Here is a 19,194-nt window from a genome sequence, read left to right on the forward strand (position 1 = left end):
TTTGTACCTGGGGCAATGGAGGGTTAAGTGACTTGCCCAGAGTCACAAGGAGTTGCCTGTGCCTGCAGTGGGAATCGAACCCAGTTCCCCAGGACCAAAGTCCACCACTCTAACCACTAGGCCACACCCGAGGGCTGGAGTTTTGTACCCCATCCCAGCCCTGTGCTTTTCCCCCTGAGGTACTCACGCTTTGCCAGGTACACTTTGTGGATGAGCCCTGGCAGCACATGTCCATCATCAATGTTGAAGTTATCATGGGGTCCAAAGACGTTGGTGGGGATGACAGCAGTGTATCTGCAGCCATGCTGCTGGAAGTATGCTCTGGGGGAAGGAAGGAGAGTTGACAGAACTGGGGTAAGGGCGCTTCTCCCTGTGCTCACCATAAACAAGACTGCGCAACTGCAAAATGTAAAACCCCAGTTCCTTCACTCACACACACATACATACACCGAGCACTGGGACAAATTCCACCCTATACTTCATACGAAGAAAGTCTAGGGTAGCAGATAGGAGTCCAAAAGACCATTATAAGTACATACAAGTACACAGTATTGCCATACTGGGACAGACCGAAGGTCCATCAAGCCCAGCATCCTGTTTCCAACAGTGGCCAATCCAGGTTACAAGTACCTGGCAAGATCCCAAAATAGTACAATACATTTTATGCTGCTTATCCTACAATATGCAGTGGATTTTCCCAAGTCCATCTTAATAATGGTTTATGGACTTTTAGGAAATTAGGCAAACCTTTTTTAAACCCTGCTACGCTAACTGCTTTTACCACATTCTCTTGCATCAAATTCCAGAGTTTAATTTCATGTTGAGTGAAGAAATGTTTTCTCCGATTTGTTTTAAATTTACTACTTTGTGGCTTCATTGCGTGCCTGAAGTGGGAATCGAACTCAGTTCCCCGGGACCAAAGTCCACCACCCTAACCACTAGGCCACTCCTCCACTCCCTACTTTGTCAAACGCCTTTTGAAAATCCATCTGCCCATTTCCTACTGGAATGCCACAAACTCTAGTTATCTCTGGCTTTCCCTTCACTTGTTTACAGCTAAAGGATCTTGTGTGCTTATCCATTCCCCCAACCCCCCCACCTACAGCTAAATTTCCTCTGTGCTTATCACAGACTCTACCCCTCACTCCCCAACTAAGGATCCCCTTTGCTTATCCCAGGCTATATCATAAGTACATAAGTAATACCATACTGGGAAAAGACCAAGGGTCCATCGAGCCCAGCATCCTGTCCACGACAGCGGCCAATCCAGGCCAAGGGCACCTGGCAAGCTTCCCAAACGTACAAACATTCTATACATGTTATTCCTGGAGTTGTGGATTTTTCCAAAGTCCATTTAGTAGCGGTTTATGGACTTGTCCTTTAGGAAACCGTCCAACCCCTTTTTAAACTCTGCTAAGCTAACCGCTTTCACCACTTTCTCCGGCAACGAATTCCAGAGTTTAATTATACGTTGAGTGAAGAAAAATTTTCTCCGATTTGTTTTAAATTTACTACACTGTAGTTTCATCGCATGCCCCCTAGTCCTAGTATTTTTGGAAAGCGTGAACAGATGCTTCACATCCACCTGTTCCACTCCTTTCATTATTTTATATACCTCTATCATGTCTCCCCTCAGCCATCTCTTCTCCAAGCTGAATAGCCCTAGCCTCCTTAATCTTTCTTCATAGGGAAGTTGTCCTTCACTCCCCCCATAGATAAGGATCCTCTGTGCTTATCCCAGACTTTACCCCTCACTCCTCCACAGCTAAGGACCATCTGTGCTTATCCCAGGCTTTACTCCTCAAACCCCATCACCAGTGGCTCTTAATTGTACAGTATCTTTTTCCATAAACATAGTAATGCACTCCTCTCCTTCCTAGTTACAGGATGAGCCTGAAGCCTGGGATCTAAATTGGCAGCACAAATATTACACGGCAAAATGCCCTCGCTCCCCTCCTATGCTGTCTCTTTTGAGTATTTCCAGGCAGAGTGACACAGGGAGAGAATGCACTCAGAGAGGGTGACTTAGCCTGAATGCTGGAAGCAACAGCAGTGGAGGTGCCCTGATGGCAGTCACGGTAACTGAGCAAGTGCTACCCACGCTGCTCTCTCCTACACAGAGGAGGAGATGAGTGTAGATTAGAAGTGAGAGGAACAAGAGGACAGAAAAAAGTCTATGCATGGTCAGGGCACGGATTCAGCAGGGTGGGGCAGAGAAGCAATGTTCGCCTGTTAAGAAAAAGAGAGAGTGTGAAAGCAGAGAGCAACAGGACAGAAGAAGTGGTCCTAAGATCAGATTCTTGTATGCATAGCAACAATGGTGCCAGATGAGTCCCACCCCCACAAACTCGCACTTCCTGCTCCACAGAGCTTAGTGTGCCAGAACGCATTGTTGCTAATTAAGTGTGCACTGGGTTTGAAAAGGCCACAGCCCAAAGAATGAAAATGGACAGACTAGACAGAATGCCTCGCAATAAGGCCTACGTCGGTCCTTGAGGTCTACAACCCAGCTGAGTTTTCAGGATTTCTCCAATGAATATGCATGAGATCAATCTGCATGCATTACATCCATTGTATGCAAACAGATCTCGTATATATATTGATTGGGGAAATCCTGAAAACCCAACTGCGTTCTGGACCTCGAGGACCAACACTGAATATCCTTGCCTTACTGTCATTCTAGGTTTCTGTAAGGTGCTGACACCATTTTACCTTCCAAGGTCTGGAAATAAAATCAGATCTAACTCTGGGAAAAAGGGGGCTTCAGTTTCTCAGCCTAGAAAGCAGTGATTTTCAACCTTTTTCATCTCACAGCACACTTACAAGGCACTTAGTCAGGAAGAAGGACAACACGATTATGGGGAGAAGACGGGGATTGAAAAAGGTGAGAATATTGGGGATTTGGGGACTGGTTAGAGAGGACAAAACTGGAGACAAAAACATTAGGACTAGAAAGCGACAGTGGGAACTCAGACTAGGTGGAGTGGAGAACACAACACTTACCACTTTGGTGGCAAACCCTGGTTAACTAACACTGTGCAGCAAGTTCTCGGAGTCCTTTCTTCAATAATTCAGGGCAGACGTGCTTGCTCTTTGCTGATGCAGCAAGGCTCACAGTGATACGTGCATGGGCCAGGCTGTACATGGAGGTCACCACACGAATGTGCCAGTAGATCAGCTGAAATCCAACACTGCCAAACAGAGAGCATGTGCAGCTGTGCTGAATTATTGAAAGGAGGAGGTAGCACTTGAACATCTTGGAGGACTCTGGGTAGGTAGGTGGTCACAGGGGCTCGTATACTCCCATGGGAACACCATGGACCTGCAAAGGATTCCCTTGGACACCCGCACACCCCATTCCCATGCAGCAGCTCACTGTGGCACACCTGGGGAGCAGCCATGGCACATCAATTGAAAAACACTGACTTAGAGACTAGGCAAGCACACGATTCTGACATGTCTGTATGCTCCCAGCCTCTGTCACCCTGCAGCACAGCCCCTCCCCCAGTACCTTCCCTATCCCACAACATAGGGCCCAACCACCAGTTTCTTTCAATTAGGTTAGGTCACAGCTTGGAAGGGAGATTGACGAGGGGAGATATGATTGAGGTCTACAAAATCCTGAGTGGTGCAGAATGAGTAGAAGTGAATCGATTTTTATTCGTTCCAAAAGTACAAAGACTAGGGGACACTCAATGAAGTAACATGGAAATACTTTTGAAACAAATAGGAGGAAATATTTTTCCACTCAACAAATAATTCAGCTCTGGCTCTTTGCTGGAGGATGTGGTGGCAGCGGTTAGCGTATCTGGGTTTAAAGAGGGTTTAGACAAGTTCCTGGAGGAAAAGTCCATAGTCTGCTACTGAGACAGACATGGGGAAACTACTGCTTGCCTTGGGATTGGTAACATGGAATGTTGGTACTATTTGGGTTTCTGCCAGGTACTTATGACCTGGTTTGGCCACTGTTAGAAACAGGATACTGGGCTAGGTGGACCATTGGTCTGACCCAGTATGGCTATTCTTATGTTCAATTCCAAAACATGGTATCCCCCTCCCCAACAACTTGTATCATCCCTAACTCCCCTCTTCCACTCCACAACACAGTCTGTATCACAGCATAGGACCCCTTGCCATCTCAGCCCATTTCTATCCCACAGCCCTGGGCCTCCCCACAGCCTCTTTCCATCCCACAGCCCTGGGCCCCACAGCCTCTTTCAATCCCACAGCCCAATCACCTCCCCAGCCTCCCCCACAGCTCCCTCCATCCCCCGCCTGTTGTGAAGGAACATACCTGTTCTGTACATCTATCATTCTCTTGGCATATGAATACCCAAAGTTCGAGTTGTGGGGAGGTCCGTTGTGAATCTGCACAAGACAACACATAATTATAGGTTGGTACCTAGTTGGTTTATTATGGCTCTTGGGAATTTAAGTAAATATCAAACCATACTCTGAATGCCTTTTCTGTTGAACTAAAACCTTGAAGACTTGAACTTCTGTCTGCATACTGCTAGCAGGCTGGATTAGCGTTTCTACATGAACTATACCCTAAGTTTATCAGAGCTCCAGCAAAGTTATCTGTATGTAACATAGAAGTACAAGATCAGCCAAGCAGGTACATTTGATAAATACATGCCAGAAGAGACCTAAGAAAGGTGTCCATTCCCTTCCCAGTACCTGCCAGGACTGTTTCCAGACTCTTCCACTCAACAGAAGAATCTCCACAAGACCAGATGCCACACTGCATGACCTATCAAGGTATATTCTAGAAATTCTTCCTTCTAAAGCTGGACTACATTCTCAATTCCTTATGCAGCACGGAAACCTTTAACTCAAAGGTTCGAAAAACACTCAGAGCATCAAAACATTTATAATTTTGGCTGGAGGACAACAGGGGGAAGTATGACTGGTAATCAAGATGACCACAAACTGTTGAGCTCTGGCTCTCTGCTTTGCTTGCTATAAGCCAACGTAAGGGCAAGTTAAGACCTATGTCCTCCCAATCCCCAGCCCTGAATCATCCAACTTTATCAAGCTTTTCAGGGTTCTCAGTGCATCAGAGGCTAGAGTGTTGTGAGCTACAATCCCTTTTGAAGTCGAAACTTCGTTAAGCCCAGTCTTGTGAGAGCTGTCCCAGCAGCGTGGTTGTCTGACCATGACTGCAGTGACACTACTATCTGGAGCATAATGGGGTCTGGATTGACAGTGAAAGACCAAGGTAAAGAAATTGGAAGCTCATCGATATAATCAAGGCAAGTTTCAGTTGGCTTAGGGCTCCTTGCATTAGGCTAGGGGAATCATTAAAAGGCAAATAACTTTTTCAGTTACAACTCCAACCACACTGGACTCTCTAACAGGTGCAACTGTAACTTTGAAAAAGTCCATTTCCTCAAAACATCTTACAGGAACTTTCAGGCACCCAACCCAGCTACAGCAACATTTGAACATACTTCTAGAGGGATACTATAGGGCTCATTTTCAAAGCAATTAGACTTAGAAAGTTCCATATGTTACTTTGAAACTTAAATCTTTAAGAAAACATCCATAGTATGTAGAAGATGTAATACTTCTGTTACATAGAGGCTTATTTTCAAAGCCAAATAATTTGTTCATAGAAAGTTGGAACATGTTAAAAATTATACCAGATGCAACTTCCCCGTTTCATCTGTTACCTCTTCTGTGGATTTGCTGAGGAGATTCACAGAGATTTAGAAGGTTCCTCTAGAAACTGTTCTGCCTATAATATGTTTGCACTATGTTCTGAAAAAGAAACCAGCTCCTGAAGATGTACGGATTCGAAAGAGAACTGGTACTTTTGTTTTCCGTTTCTGATATGAATTTGACTGATTTGTTGGAAACACCCTCAGAAGAAATTACTAAGTGATGGACTTTGTTGTTACTTACACATTAGAACCAGAAAAGAACTGGACTATGAAGTTTGTTTGTTTCTTTTTTTTTTTTTTTAAGTACAGATATTAATTTCTTAGGTGGTAAAGTGTCTATTCTTCCTGCTATTTGTAAAGCCTCTCAGGAGAGACAGAAATTTTTCCTATCCAAAATGGAAGAAGTTCTTTCCTTAAGTGCTACTTTTACTTTAAGATTTCCTTGTCTTTAGAAGATAGTTTATCAGAGAAATTATGGTATGTTTTATGATCCATCTTAGTTGCAAAATTTTCTTGAACTTAAGTCTTCAAAGATAATTGTTTCCACAAGGTGGTCCAACGAGGCTTTTTTTTTTTCCAGATTGAATAAGCCTCTTAAAGCTGGCTTATTTCCTTTATTTTGGATTTCAATGTGATGTTGATTTGCTCCCCTTTGGGATCTCTTTAAAAATTACAAGATGCCATTTTTCCTTTTTCCTCTTTTTTTTTCTTTTGTTTTTATGATTATTTTGGTACACTTGTAATTTTACTTGATCAAAGAATCCTTGAATATTCTTATCACATTTCACAAAAAGTACAAGAGCACTAATATTTTAAGGTTTAAATACATTGAGGCCAAAACATAATTTTATATGAACATAAGAAAAGCCACGTTGACTCAGGCCAAGCCCTCAAACAGCAGCCAGTCCAGGACACAAATACATGGCAGATTCTAAACAGTAGATCTTTGCCTTTTTGCGGATGACACCAAGATTTGCAACAGAGTGGACACCCCGGAGGGAGTGGAAAACATGAAAAAAGATCTGAAGAAGCTGGAAAAATGGTCTAACGTTTGGCAATTAAAATTCAATGCAAAGAAATGCAAAGTGATGCACTTAGGGAGTAGAAATCCAAGGGAGGCGTATGTGTTAGGTGGGGAGAGCCTGATAGACACGGACGGGGAGAGGGATCTTGGGGTGATAGTATCTGAGGACCTGAAGGCGATGAAACAGTGTGACAAGGCGGTGGCCGTAGCGAGAAGGTTGCTAGGCTGTATAGAGAGAGGTGTGACCAGCAGAAAAAAGGAGGTTTTAATGCCCCTGTATAAGACGTTGGTGAGGCCCCACCTGGAGTATTGTGTTCAGTTTTGGAGGCCGTACCTTGCGAAGGATGTTAAAAAAATGGAAGCGGTACAAAGAAAAGCTACGAGGATGGTATGGGAGTTGCGTTCCAAGACGTATGAAGAGAGACTTGCTGACCTGAACATGTATACTCTGGAGGAAAGGAGGAACAGGGGTGATATGATACAGACGTTCAAATATTTGAAAGGTATTAATCCGCAAACGAATCTTTTCCGGAGATGGGAAGGCGGTAGAACGAGAGGACATGAAATGAGATTGAAGGGGGGCAGACTCAGGAAAGATGTCAGGAAGTATTTCTTCACGGAGAGGGTGGTGAACGCTTGGAATGCCCTCCCGCGGGAGGTGGTGGAGATGAAAACAGTAACGGAATTCAAGCATGCGTGGGACAGGCATAAAGGAATCCTGTGCAGAAGGAATGGATCCACAGAAGCTTAGCTGAAATTGGGTGGCGGGGGGAAGAGGGGTTGGTGGTTGAGAGGCTAGGATGGGGGAGGGCAGACTTATATGGGGTCTGTGCCGGAGCCGGTGATGGGAGGCGGGACTGGTGGTTGGGAGGCGGGAAATACTGCTGCACAGACTTATACGGTCTGTGCCCTGAAAAAGACAGGTACAAATCAAGGTAAGGTATACACATATGAGTTTATCGTGGGCAGACTAGATGGACCGTGCAGGTCTTTTTCTGCCGTCATCTACTATGTTACTATGTTACTAATTCATATCCACTGAAAAGCAATAGCTCTCCAGAGTCTACTGGGATATTTTTTTATAGGCTTTTCCTCCAGGAATTTGTCCAAATGTCTTTTGAACACCTCTGTTAAGCTGCTTTGACGATATCCTCCAATAAAATTCTACAGCTTGGTTATGAACAGTGTGTGTGTGTGTTGGGGGGGGGGGGGGGGGATTTGTTTTCCATCAGCTGATTATTAGCTTTATGGTGTGTCCGCATGTTTTGTGGCATTTCCTTAGTTAACCATTCCACCCAACTCATGATTTAATACATTTCTAATAACCCCTATAAAAAGAAAACCTGGCCTGGTTTCATGGCTTTGAATGCTAATGGATCTGGTGCTGCATAGAGGCAGTGTGTACTCAGGACCAGGGAGAATAGAAGGAAAGAATGATTAAACTCCCACTACAACATCTCAGAGGAGATGCTTCTCCAAACACGGGAGGGATACCACAGCTGCTTAAGAATGACATCTGTAGAGAGTTAGGAGTAGCCAGCCTAAAAGGGGGGGGGGGAGGAGGAACCTCATCAAAATTTAAAAACAAATACCAAATATATAATCAGTTTTAAAAAACTAAAATAGCTTTTGATTTTTATTCACAGGAAAAGACAGCCAAGAGACATCCTTACAGGATGATCACATACACCGAGGGAAAGACAAGAAAGCACACAGAGACCAGTCTCCCTTACCATTGTCTCGTCAATGGGGTAGGTAGTCTTGTCCGGAAAGATGCAGGTGGAGAGACAGGAGACCACTTTCTGCACCCCATTCTCATACGCCGAGTGCAGTACATTGTCATTGATGTGAACGTTCTTTCTCTGTGAAGAAGACAAGTCACAGAGTTAGAAGCAGGCAGAGAAATTTCAGAGCTCCCCACTGCACTCCAGATTATCCCTGAGCTGCACAAAAACCAGAGTTAGGCTGAGAACACCATCCAACTCTCCCCATTCCATCTGAAAGCAAGTGGTAAGGAATTGCAGCCAGAAACTGTCACTCTCCCTGGCATCTCCTTCTACATATAATTCCCAAAGGCTGAGGTTTCCTGTGGCGGAAAGATAAGTACATAAGTACTTATCTTTCCGCCAGCAATGTTTAGCTGATTATTAACCATCCCCATCACTACTTGGTGCAGACACCTTTTAATGGCCCACGAGTGCTGCTTCTCCACAGATGGCAATCGAAGACGCTGAAACCCAAGCTCACACGACTTGTCAGAACAGAACATTAACCCATGCAATGTTGCCCTGAGCCCTACTTCTACCAGAGATGGTCGACCTAAATGTCGAGATGGTCAACCTTAGAGATGGTCGTCCCCGGTTTTTTGGCCATGATGGAAACCGAGGACGCCCATCTCAAAAACGACCAAATCCAAGGCAATTGGTCGTGGGAGGAGCCAGAATTCGTAGTGCACTGGTCCCCCTCTCATGCCAGGATGCCAACCGGGCACCCTAGGGGGCACTGCAGTGGACTTCACAAATTACTCTCAGGTGCATAGCTCTCTTACCTTCGGTGCTGAGCCCCCCCAACCCCCCCCCCCCCAAAAAAAAAACCTACTCCCCACAACTGTACACCACTACCATAGCCCTAAGGGGTGAAGGGGGGCACCTACATGGGGGTACAGTGGGTTTTGAAGGGCTCACATTTACCACCACAAATGTAACAGGTGGGGGGAGGATGGGCCTGGGTCCGCCTGCCTGGAGTGCACTGCACCCACTAAAACTGCTCCAGGGACCTGCATACTGCTGTCATGGAGCTGGGTATGACATTTGAGGCTGGTATAGAGGCTGGCAAAAAAAAATGTTTAAGTTTTTTTTTTTTAGGGTGGGAGGGGGTTGGTGACCACTGGGGGAGTAAGGGGAGGTCATCCCCGATTCCCTCCGGTGGTCATCTGGTCAGTTTGGGCACCTATTTGAGGCTTGGTCATGAAAAAAAATGGACCAAGTTAAGTCGACCAAATGCTCGTCAGGGACGCCCTTCTTTTTTCCATTATCGGCCGAGGACGCTCATGTGTTAAGCACGCCTCAGTCCCGCCTCAGACACGCCCCGTGAACTTTGGTCGTCCCCGCGATGGACTGCAGTTGAGGACGTCCAAAATCGGCTTTCGATTATGCTGATTTGGGCAACCCTGAGAGAAGGACGCCCATCTCGTGATTTAATCCGGAAGATGGGCGCCCTTCTCTTTCGAAAATGCCCGATAGAGGCTCAATTTCAAAGTACACAGACTTACAAAATTCCATAGGTTCCTATGTAACTTTGTAAGTCTAAGTGCTTTGAAAATACACCTCATGTAACTCTGCAAGTCTATGTGCTTTGAAAATGAGCACCACAGTCTCCCATTCATTCCACTCACCCAGAAATCTAGGTTGTACTTCATGTTGCGGAACAGCCCCCCCACCATGGCAGCTAGGTGGATAACATGAGTGGGCTTGTGCTTCTCAAACAGAGCTTTGGTGTCTGCTGCATTCCTTCAGAGAGAAAGAGCAAGAAAGACAGAAAATGAATGAATAACATATTCCATGATCAGCATAGAGTAAATGGAGTGATATTTCACAATGACCTTCTCATCAGGGCCAATAAAAATGTTCCAGGAAGATTTCTACCCTCAGGAAGCACAGGAAGATTTATCAGATGTTTCCCAGTCATCAGGTTTTGAGAGAGAGAGTTCAGCGACAGTGCTCTGCATTTTTCACTATATTGTGGGTAGCAGTTTAGTTTGACTGCCCATAATACTGTAGTTCATTGCATTATTTTAGGGAGAAGTTCTGAGAGGACATTTCTCTGGGGAAGTGAAATTTTTTGCTCTGTGCTTTGGTAATAAAGACTGGTGCTTAAAAGAGGAATTGTAGGTTATTGATAAAAACAGAAAAAAAAAGCAAACAATTGACTAGTCTCCATACCTTTTCCCCCATAGTTTTAAAACTTAACTTTCTGCCACAGGCATTATCAGATAGCCTCTAGGAAGCACAGCAGGGCGTAAATTCAGTCTTAGAAGCAAGTATTATTAACTAGTTTCTACAGTGTACATCCCTTTTGCCACTAGATGACAGAGGGGTAAAAGGGGCACTCAGGGAAGACAAGGCCATAGCAGAGAGAGTAAATGAAGTCTTTGCTTCAGTCTTCACAGAGGAAGAGATACCGGTGTCAGAAATATTCAATGCTGACAAGTCAGAGGAACAAACAAATCTCTGTAAACCTGAAGATATGATGGGGCACTGACAAAATGAAGGGTAGCAAATCGCCTGGACCGGATGGTATAGAGTACTGACAGAATTGAACTTGCAGAACTATTGTTAGCAATATGTAATTTACCTTTAAAATCAAGCATGGCATTGGAAGGTTGGAGGTGGCCAATGTAACGTTGAATTTTAAAAAGGGTTCCAGAGGTGATCCAGGAAATTATAGACCGTGAGCCTGACATTGATGCCAGGCAACATGGTAGACATTATTATAAACATCAAAATTACAGAGAATATATATAAGCATGGATTAATGAGACAAAGCCAACAGATTTAGTGAAGGGAAATCTTGCCTCACTAATCTACTACATTTCTTTGAAGGGGTGAACATATGGATAAAGGTGAACCGGTTGATATTGTGCATCTGGATTTTCAAAAGGCATTTGATAAAAGTACCTCATGAAAGACTCTAGAGGAAATTGGAAAGTCATGGGAAGGAGGCAGTCTTCTATTGTGGATTAAAATAGGATTAAATGGTTAGTATTTTTAATGGAGAAGTGTAGATAGTGGGGTTCCCAAGGGGTCTGTACTGGAACCACTGCTTTTTAACATATTTATAAATGACCTAGATATGGGAATAACTAGTGAGATAATTAAATTTGCTGATGACACAAAGTTATTCAAATTGTTAAATCACAAGAGGATTGTGAAAAATTACAAGAGGACCTTACGAGACTGGGAGATTGGGCATCCAAATGGCAGATGACATTTAATTTGAGCAAGTATAAAGTGATGCATGTGGGAGAGAGGAACCCAAATTATAGCTATGTGATGCAAGGTTCCATGTTAGGAGTCACTGAACAGAAAAAGGATCTAGGTGTCATCGTTGAAACCATCTGCTCAGTTTGCAGCGGCAGCTAAAGCAGCAAATAGAATGTTAGGTATTATTAGGAAAGGAATGGAAAACAAAAATGATGATGTTATAATACCTTTGTATAGCTCCATGGTGCGACAGCACCTTGAATACTGTGTGCAATTCTGGTCACTGCATCTCAAAAAAGATATAATGGAATTAGAAAAGGGTACCGAGAAAGGCGACAAAAACTGTAAAGGGGATGGGACGACTTCCCTATGAGGAAAGGCTAAAACGGCATGGGCTCTTCGGCTTGGCGAAAAGATAGCTGAGAAAATACGATACAGGTCTATAAAATAATGAGTGGAGTGAATGGGTAGACGAGAATCGCTTTTTTACTCTTTCCAAAAATACTAGGACTAGGGGGGCACAAAACGAAGCTACACTTAGTAAATTTAAAACAAATTAGAGAAAATATTTCTTTACTCAACTTTAAACTCTAGAATTCGTGGTAAAAGCAGTTAGCTTAGCGGGGTTTAAAAAGATTTGGATAACTCCCTAAAAGAAAAGTGCATAAGCCTAAGATGGCCTTGGGGAAAATCCACTGCTCGTTTCTAGGATAAGCAGCATAAAAAGTATTTTACTGTTTTGGGATCTTGCCAGGTACTTGTAACCTGGATTGGCCACTGTTGGGAACAGGTTGCTGAGCTTGATGGGTCTTCGATCTGTCCCAGTATGGCAACGCTTATGTTCTTATGACCCCAGACGCAGGCATCATTACTGCAGCATGGCCATGTCAAGTCATTTTGTTTGTGCCAAGGACTATTATACAGGAACAGTGTATTTATTAAATACTTCCTTTGCTTGATCATATTCCTCACTTTTTTACCTTCCTGTTATTTTCCTGATGACTTTATTCTTCTCTTTTCTGTATATGCCAGTCATCAGGGACAGGACCTTTCCTTACTGCATTTGGAATGTTAATCCTACACCCCAACACTGCACCTCAGCTACTTAACCCCCCCCCCCCCCAAAAAAAAAAAAACATAATTCTCTCTCCCCCAACCTGGACAATAGCTTTCACCCAGAAACATGTATATTGGAATATACTACACCCAAAATTGCACTTTAGCAGCCATTTTTCATAAAAAGTACTATGAATGCAACAAGCTCCTGGCTGGTCTACATACTTATCAACATTTCCCTAGAACCTTTAATCTGTTTCTGGCCATGAACCAAGCACCCTCCCCCCCCCAAAGTATCCAATCAAGAGCCCAGAAAAACAAAACACAAAAAATGCCTCTCCCACTACCCCTGCTCTACTAAGAGCACAATTCTGTGCCCCTCCCTTTCAAGGCTTATCCTAATGGTGCCAAACCCGATTTTGGACGTCTCCAACTGCAGTCCGTCGCAAGGATGTCCAAGTTTCAAGGGGGCATGTCGGAGGCGTAGCGAAGGCAGGACTTGGACATGCCTAACACTTGGACGTCTTTGACCCATAATTGAAAAAAGCAAGGACGTTCCTGACGAACACTTGGACGTTTTCACCCGGACGTGTTTTTATTACGAATAAGGCACAAAGAGGTGCCCGAAATGACCAGATGACCACCGGAGAGAATCGGGGATGACCTCTCGTTACTCCCCCAGTGGTCACTAACCCCCTCCCACCCTCAAAAAACATCTTTAAAAATATTTAGTGCCAGCCTCAGATGTCTCACTCAGGTCCATGACAGCGCATGAAGGTCCTTGGAGCAGTTTTAGTGGGTACTGCAGTGCACTTCAGACAGACAGACCCAGGCCCATACCCCCCCTACCTTTTACATTTGTGGAGGAAACAGCAAGCTCTCCAAACCCCACCACAAACCCACTGTACCCATAAATAGGTGCCCCCCTTCGCCCGTAAGGCTATGGTAGTGGTGTACAGTTGTGGGTAGTGAGTTGGGGGGGGGGGGGCTCAACACACAAGGCAAGGGAGCTGTGTACCTAAGAGCATTTTATGAAGCCCACTGCAGTGCCCCCTAGGGTGCCCGGTTGGTGTCCTGGTACGTCAGGGGGACCAGTCCACTACAAATGCTGGCTCCTCCCACATCCAAATGGCTTGCATTAGGACGTTTTTGACATGGACGTCTTTGGTTTTGAAAATCACCATAAGTCAGAGACATCCATGTCTAGGGATGTCCAAATCTAGGGCCGTCCAAATTTAAGGATTTGGACATCTCCAACGGTGTTTTCAAAACGAAAGATGGACGTCCATCTTGTTTCAAAAATATGGGTTTCCCCGTCCCTGGATTTAGATGTTTTGCAAAGACGTCCAAATCGCAACTTGGATGTTTCTTTCGAAAATGCCTCTCCACGTAACTTTGTAAGTCTAAGTGCTTTGAAAATACGTTTCCAAGTAAGTCTAAGTGCTTTGAAAATATGCCTCCTAGACTAATGTAATGTTATCAATTTGGCTGTAATGCATCTATTCATCAAAAAGTTCAGCTACTACAGAACACAGCAGCTTGGCTTATATTTAGATCTTCTACGTTTGAAAGTGCCAGACCACTTTTATGTAGATTACATTGGCTACCTGTGGCGGCTCATTCAGTTTTGTGTTTAGTATTTTTAATTTTATATGGTCAAACACCTTCATATATGTCATCCTTACTATGCATAAGAATTATGATGTTGGTTCAAGGTACTTTTTGACCATTTAATTTCCTTCACCACATGGTATAATTTATAAAACTGAATTATCTCGGGCATTCTCACATTGAGCTGCTACTTTGTTAAATTGTACAGCGCTGCGTAACCCTAGTAGCGCTCTAGAAATGTTAAGTAGTAATAGTAGTAGTACTTGGTGGAATTAAATTACCCAGGAACATTCAAGCTAAAACCAACTATTCAAACTTTCGCAAAGCATTAAAACCAACACCTTAGATACTTATGGTGTACATATTTGGATACAATTACTTTGTCTCGGGACAAACCATTTTAGCATTTCTTATTCAAATCTATTTGTTGTTCAACAGTCATATTGTTGTTTCTGTTTCTATTCAATATTTTTTCTCAATAAAAAGATTTAAACATAAGACATCTATCAACTGTCTACTTCTATACTTCATTGCCTATAAAAGGCTTGGGTAACTTTTGTAACAATCACTACGTAAATAAGCAACAAAGATCCTAACAGGTCCTTTACAGTTGATTCAAAGCTCTTGAAAGCAGGTAATAAACAAGAAGGATTATCCATTCTGCAGCACAACTAGGACTTTGATTCACTGGTGGACTGTGGCAGGGGTGTCCTCAGCCTCTTCCAGTCAGTAACTGTGCCTCTGTGAATGATGCACTATGAAAGAAAAAGAAGCTACCCACGTAAGGTCTGCATCTTTGGAGGCCACGAAGATCCATTCCTCATCCGGCCTGCCTTCTCCATCCGTCACCACTCTTTCAATGGCTTTCCCTACCAGTCCTGATCCACCCGTCACCAGGATACGCTTGCACTTTCCTTCCTTTGTAGCAGCCATTGCTGCAAAACCCTGATGGAAGAAGAAAGGGAAGGGGGGAAAAAGGCATTTAAAGAGAGAATTACAACTGCTAGGTGTCACAAAACAATGCTATTGCTCAGTACTCAGTCCAGGTACTTACATCTTCCCAAAGATAGTTCTATGAATATAATGTCTGTATGCTGCTGCAATGAACAAGAAGTGCTACATGCAGGCATGAACATGATCTATAACTGCAAAAGCACTGATGCTAATAAGCATTCTTCCTCTTGCCAGCCAAAGGGGCTGGGAAGTGCCAGGTTAGGGCAGAAGCCGGGGGGGGGGGGGGGGGGGGGGGGGGGGTGCAGCACAGGTTCCAAGATTAAGGTTTGCTTAGAGTGTCAAATATCCTTGCACTGGCCCTGAAAAGCCCTACCTGTCTCTAGAAAGAAACACTAAGGGCTCCTTTTACAAAGCTGCATTACCTATTAGCGGCACACTAAATGCAAAGTCCATTCTATTCCCATGGGTTTCTTCACATTCAGCATGCTGTTAATGGCTGCGCAGCTTTGTAAAAGGAGCCCTAAATTATTTTTTAAAAAGAATAATTCACCAATTATAAGTCCCAAAACAACAGTTGCAGTAACATTACAAAGTGCAGGATCACTTACATATAACCAGAAACAAAAATATCCATAACCAAGAAAAAAAGAGCAGTTGCTACCCTAGTAAGAGATCCTGAGAGGTTGGATTACATCCCCAATCCCCTGAGACAGCTGCTGCCGACACTGAACACTGAGCATGAAAACTCTGTGCTCAATATTCAAAGCAAATTACGTATCTGCCAGCATAGGAGTCCGCTTTTCAAAATTATTGGGGGTGTTAAACCCAATGAAAATTACCTCTCCAGAAACACTCAAGGAGTACATTCAATATTGGGGGTGCTCAAGTAACTACATAGCTGGCTCCCATGTTTGCCAGCAGGTGATGAACACACAAAAACCCTTACACTTTTATTTTCCATCCTCATATGGCTAAATCAGACCTTTAACTTGCTTAATGGCCCAATTATATCCAAAGAAAAAGGGGCTGGTACTGGGGAGGAGAACAGGTGGAACTGGTACATAAATATCTAGCAGCAATATTCAGCTGCTAAACGGGTGAATTATGTATAAAATTCAGTCAGCTAAACAGCCAGCCCAACTTTAAATGGTTAGTTGCCAGGGCAGAGACAACTTTCTAAAATGACTGGGGGTGCTAAGGACAATGGAAATTACCCCATCCCTGGACACAGTCAATGAGATTGCTTAATATTGTGGGTGCTTGAGCACCACCAAAGGAAGCTCCTATGTACCACATACAAAGTCAATGCCATCAATTAAACAGTGCTACTCAATATGGGAATAAAAAGCGCCAGTGCTTAACTTTAACGCTGCCCACTCATGGCAGGCTCAATGCGGCTTACATGGGGCAATGGAGGGTTGGGTGATTTGCCCAGAGTCACAAGGAGTGGGAATCGAACTCAGTTCCTCAGCTCCCCAGGACCAAAGTCCACCACCCTAACCACTAGGCCACTCCTCCACTCCTAATCACTAGGCCACTCCTCCACTCCTCATAGGGAAGTCGTTTCATCCCCTTTATCATTTTCATGAACCTTCTCTGTACCTTTTCTAATTCTGCTGTATCTTTTTGAGATGCAGTGACCAGAATTGCACACAGTATTCGAGGTGCAGTCTCATCATGGAGCCATAAAAAAGGCATTATAATCTCAGTTTTGTTCTCCATTCCTTTCCTAATAATTTCTAATATTCTATTTGCTTTCTTAGCTGCTGCTGCAGACTGAGCAAAGTAGCGTAGTGGTTGGTTCTGGGGGGTTTTGGTCCTGGTGACCTGGGTTCAATTCCCACTGCAGCTCCTTGTGACCTTGGGCAGGTCACTTGATCCTCCATTGCCTCAGGTACAAAAACTTAGATTGTGAGCTCTCTAGGGACAGAGAAATGACCTGCATATAATGTATACAACACTGTGCCAGAGCCGGTGGTGGGAGGCGGGGCGGGTGGTTGGGGGGGGGCGGGGATAGTGCTGGGCAGACTTTCTTTCCGAGCACTCTACCAAAACCCTCATCCACACCCTTGTCACCTCTCGTTTAGACTACTGCAATCTGCTTTTTGCTGGCCTCCCACTTAGTCACCTCTCCCCTCTCCAGTCGGTTCAAAACTCTGCTGCCCGTCTCATCTTCCGCCAGGGTCGCTTTACTCATACTACCCCTCTCCTCAAGACCCTTCACTGGCTCCCTATCCGTTTTCGCATCCTGTTCAAACTTCTTCTTCTAACCTATAAATGTACTCACTCTGCTGCTCCCCAGTATCTCTCCACACTCGTCCTTCCTTACACCCCTTCCCGTGCACTCCGCTCCATGGATAAATCCTTCTTATCTGTTCCCTTCTCCACTACTGCCAACTCCAGACTTCGTGCCTTCTGTCTCGCTGCACCCTACTTCTGGAATAAACTTCCTGAGCCCCTACGTCTTGCCCCATCCTTGGCCACCTTTAAATCTAGACTGAAAGCCCACCTCTTTAACATTGCTTTTGACTCGTAACCACTTGTAACCACTCGCCTCCACCTACCCTCCTCTCTTCCTTCCCGTTCACATTAATTGATTCGATTTGCTTACTTTATTTATTTTTTGTCTATTAGATTGTAAGCTCTTTGAGCAGGGACTGTCTTTCTTCTATGTTTGTGCAGCGCTGCGTATGCCTTGTAGCGCTATAGAAATGCTAAATAGTAGTAGTAGTAGCTGCCCTCCCTTCTCTTTTCTTACAGAAGATTCTATAAAGGAAGGAAGAATACAACACCTTCACCCAAAGGAGCCAACTTTTCAAAATTATTGGGGGTACTAAGCTCAATGGAAATAACCCCTCCCTGGACACATACAAGGAGTTTTCTCAATATTGGGGGTGCAGAAGCACCCACAGAGTCGGCTCCAATGCCTTCACCTAAGTGCAAAGATGCAAAGTCAAACGCATTCGGCGACCCTCACATACACTGAACACCCCTCCTCACACACATTCGGGGACGATCTTCCCTGTCCGCGATTCCAGCACCGCTCCCTCAAACCCACCCCCACTGCCAAATATCAGATTCCCCACCAACAATCCCGCTGCGGACTTGCCTTCTGCGGTCCGGTGTCTCGTCCCCTAGATCACAACTTCTCTGCCTCCTCTCTGACGTCCAACTTGCCGCCGGCGGCGGAAGTAGGAAGTTGCGTCAGAGGAGGGCGGGCCTCCGGAGAAGTTCAAGGTAAGCTGTGGAGCGAGCCTGCAGTGCCTATGCCTTTTGCGGACGGTCTGAAAAACAAGTTGGAAGTAGAGACTGCACGGGAACAGAGTTTGCTCCCGAGAGCTCGGTGACCACCTACCTAACCCAGGGTTCTCCAAGATGTACGAGTACCGCTTCCTTTCAGCGCAACCGCACTTACTCTCGGCCCGGGCTGATGTGGCGACTTGGCTCACACTGACACATACATGGACCAACCGTGTCCGAGGTGGGGCGACCTCCACGTGCAAAGAAAACAACTTAACAGCGGAGATGACGCAAAAAAATCCACGCCAGGTGCCAGAAAAAACCTTTATTACTGATTGTCACTAGTCTCGACACGAGCGTGTTTTGACCTATTGGACTGCATCAGGAATGTAAAACATAGTTAAATCATTAAAAATATATATTACACACATACACTAAATATCACAGATGTGTACACACATACAGTACATACAATACCCACCCCCATCCTCCCACCCTGTCAGACTGTCATAGCAATGCTTGAATGTTTTTCACTTATATACACTGTCAGCTAGCACATTTGCTTATTTCCGATCTGACGAAGAAGGGCAACCTTCGAAAGCTAATCAAGAAATGTATTAAGTTATGTCCAATAAAAAAGGTATCATCTTATTTTCTTTTC

General features: G+C 44.5%; 1 protein-coding gene across 6 annotated transcripts in view; it reads right to left on the reverse strand.

Annotated features, from left to right (window-relative positions):
* Nucleotides 1-18,963, reverse strand: part of TSTA3 (tissue specific transplantation antigen P35B) — a 33,932-nt gene extending 14,969 nt beyond the window's left edge. The window contains exons 1-6 of one of the 6 annotated variants that reach the window (XM_030219962.1): nucleotides 18,654-18,963; nucleotides 15,121-15,284; nucleotides 10,085-10,199; nucleotides 8,424-8,552; nucleotides 4,295-4,368; nucleotides 188-321 (exon numbers count right to left, since the gene is read on the reverse strand). In XM_030219962.1, the coding sequence (XP_030075822.1) occupies nucleotides 188-321; nucleotides 4,295-4,368; nucleotides 8,424-8,552; nucleotides 10,085-10,199; nucleotides 15,121-15,272 (604 nt within the window). In that variant the 5' untranslated portion in view covers nucleotides 15,273-15,284; nucleotides 18,654-18,963. Of the gene's footprint in view, nucleotides 1-187; nucleotides 322-4,294; nucleotides 4,369-8,423; nucleotides 8,553-10,084; nucleotides 10,200-15,120; nucleotides 15,285-18,226; nucleotides 18,247-18,274; nucleotides 18,319-18,379; nucleotides 18,500-18,648 lie in introns of those variants that run through there. The other 5 variants (XM_030219947.1, XM_030219933.1, XM_030219940.1 and 2 more) reach the window with 5 other exon arrangements.
* Between the last annotated feature and the right edge of the window lie 231 nt (nucleotides 18,964-19,194).

This window comes from Microcaecilia unicolor, chromosome 1, assembly GCF_901765095.1.
Source record: "Microcaecilia unicolor chromosome 1, aMicUni1.1, whole genome shotgun sequence".
In the NCBI taxonomy this organism is placed as follows: domain Eukaryota; kingdom Metazoa; phylum Chordata; class Amphibia; order Gymnophiona; family Siphonopidae; genus Microcaecilia; species Microcaecilia unicolor.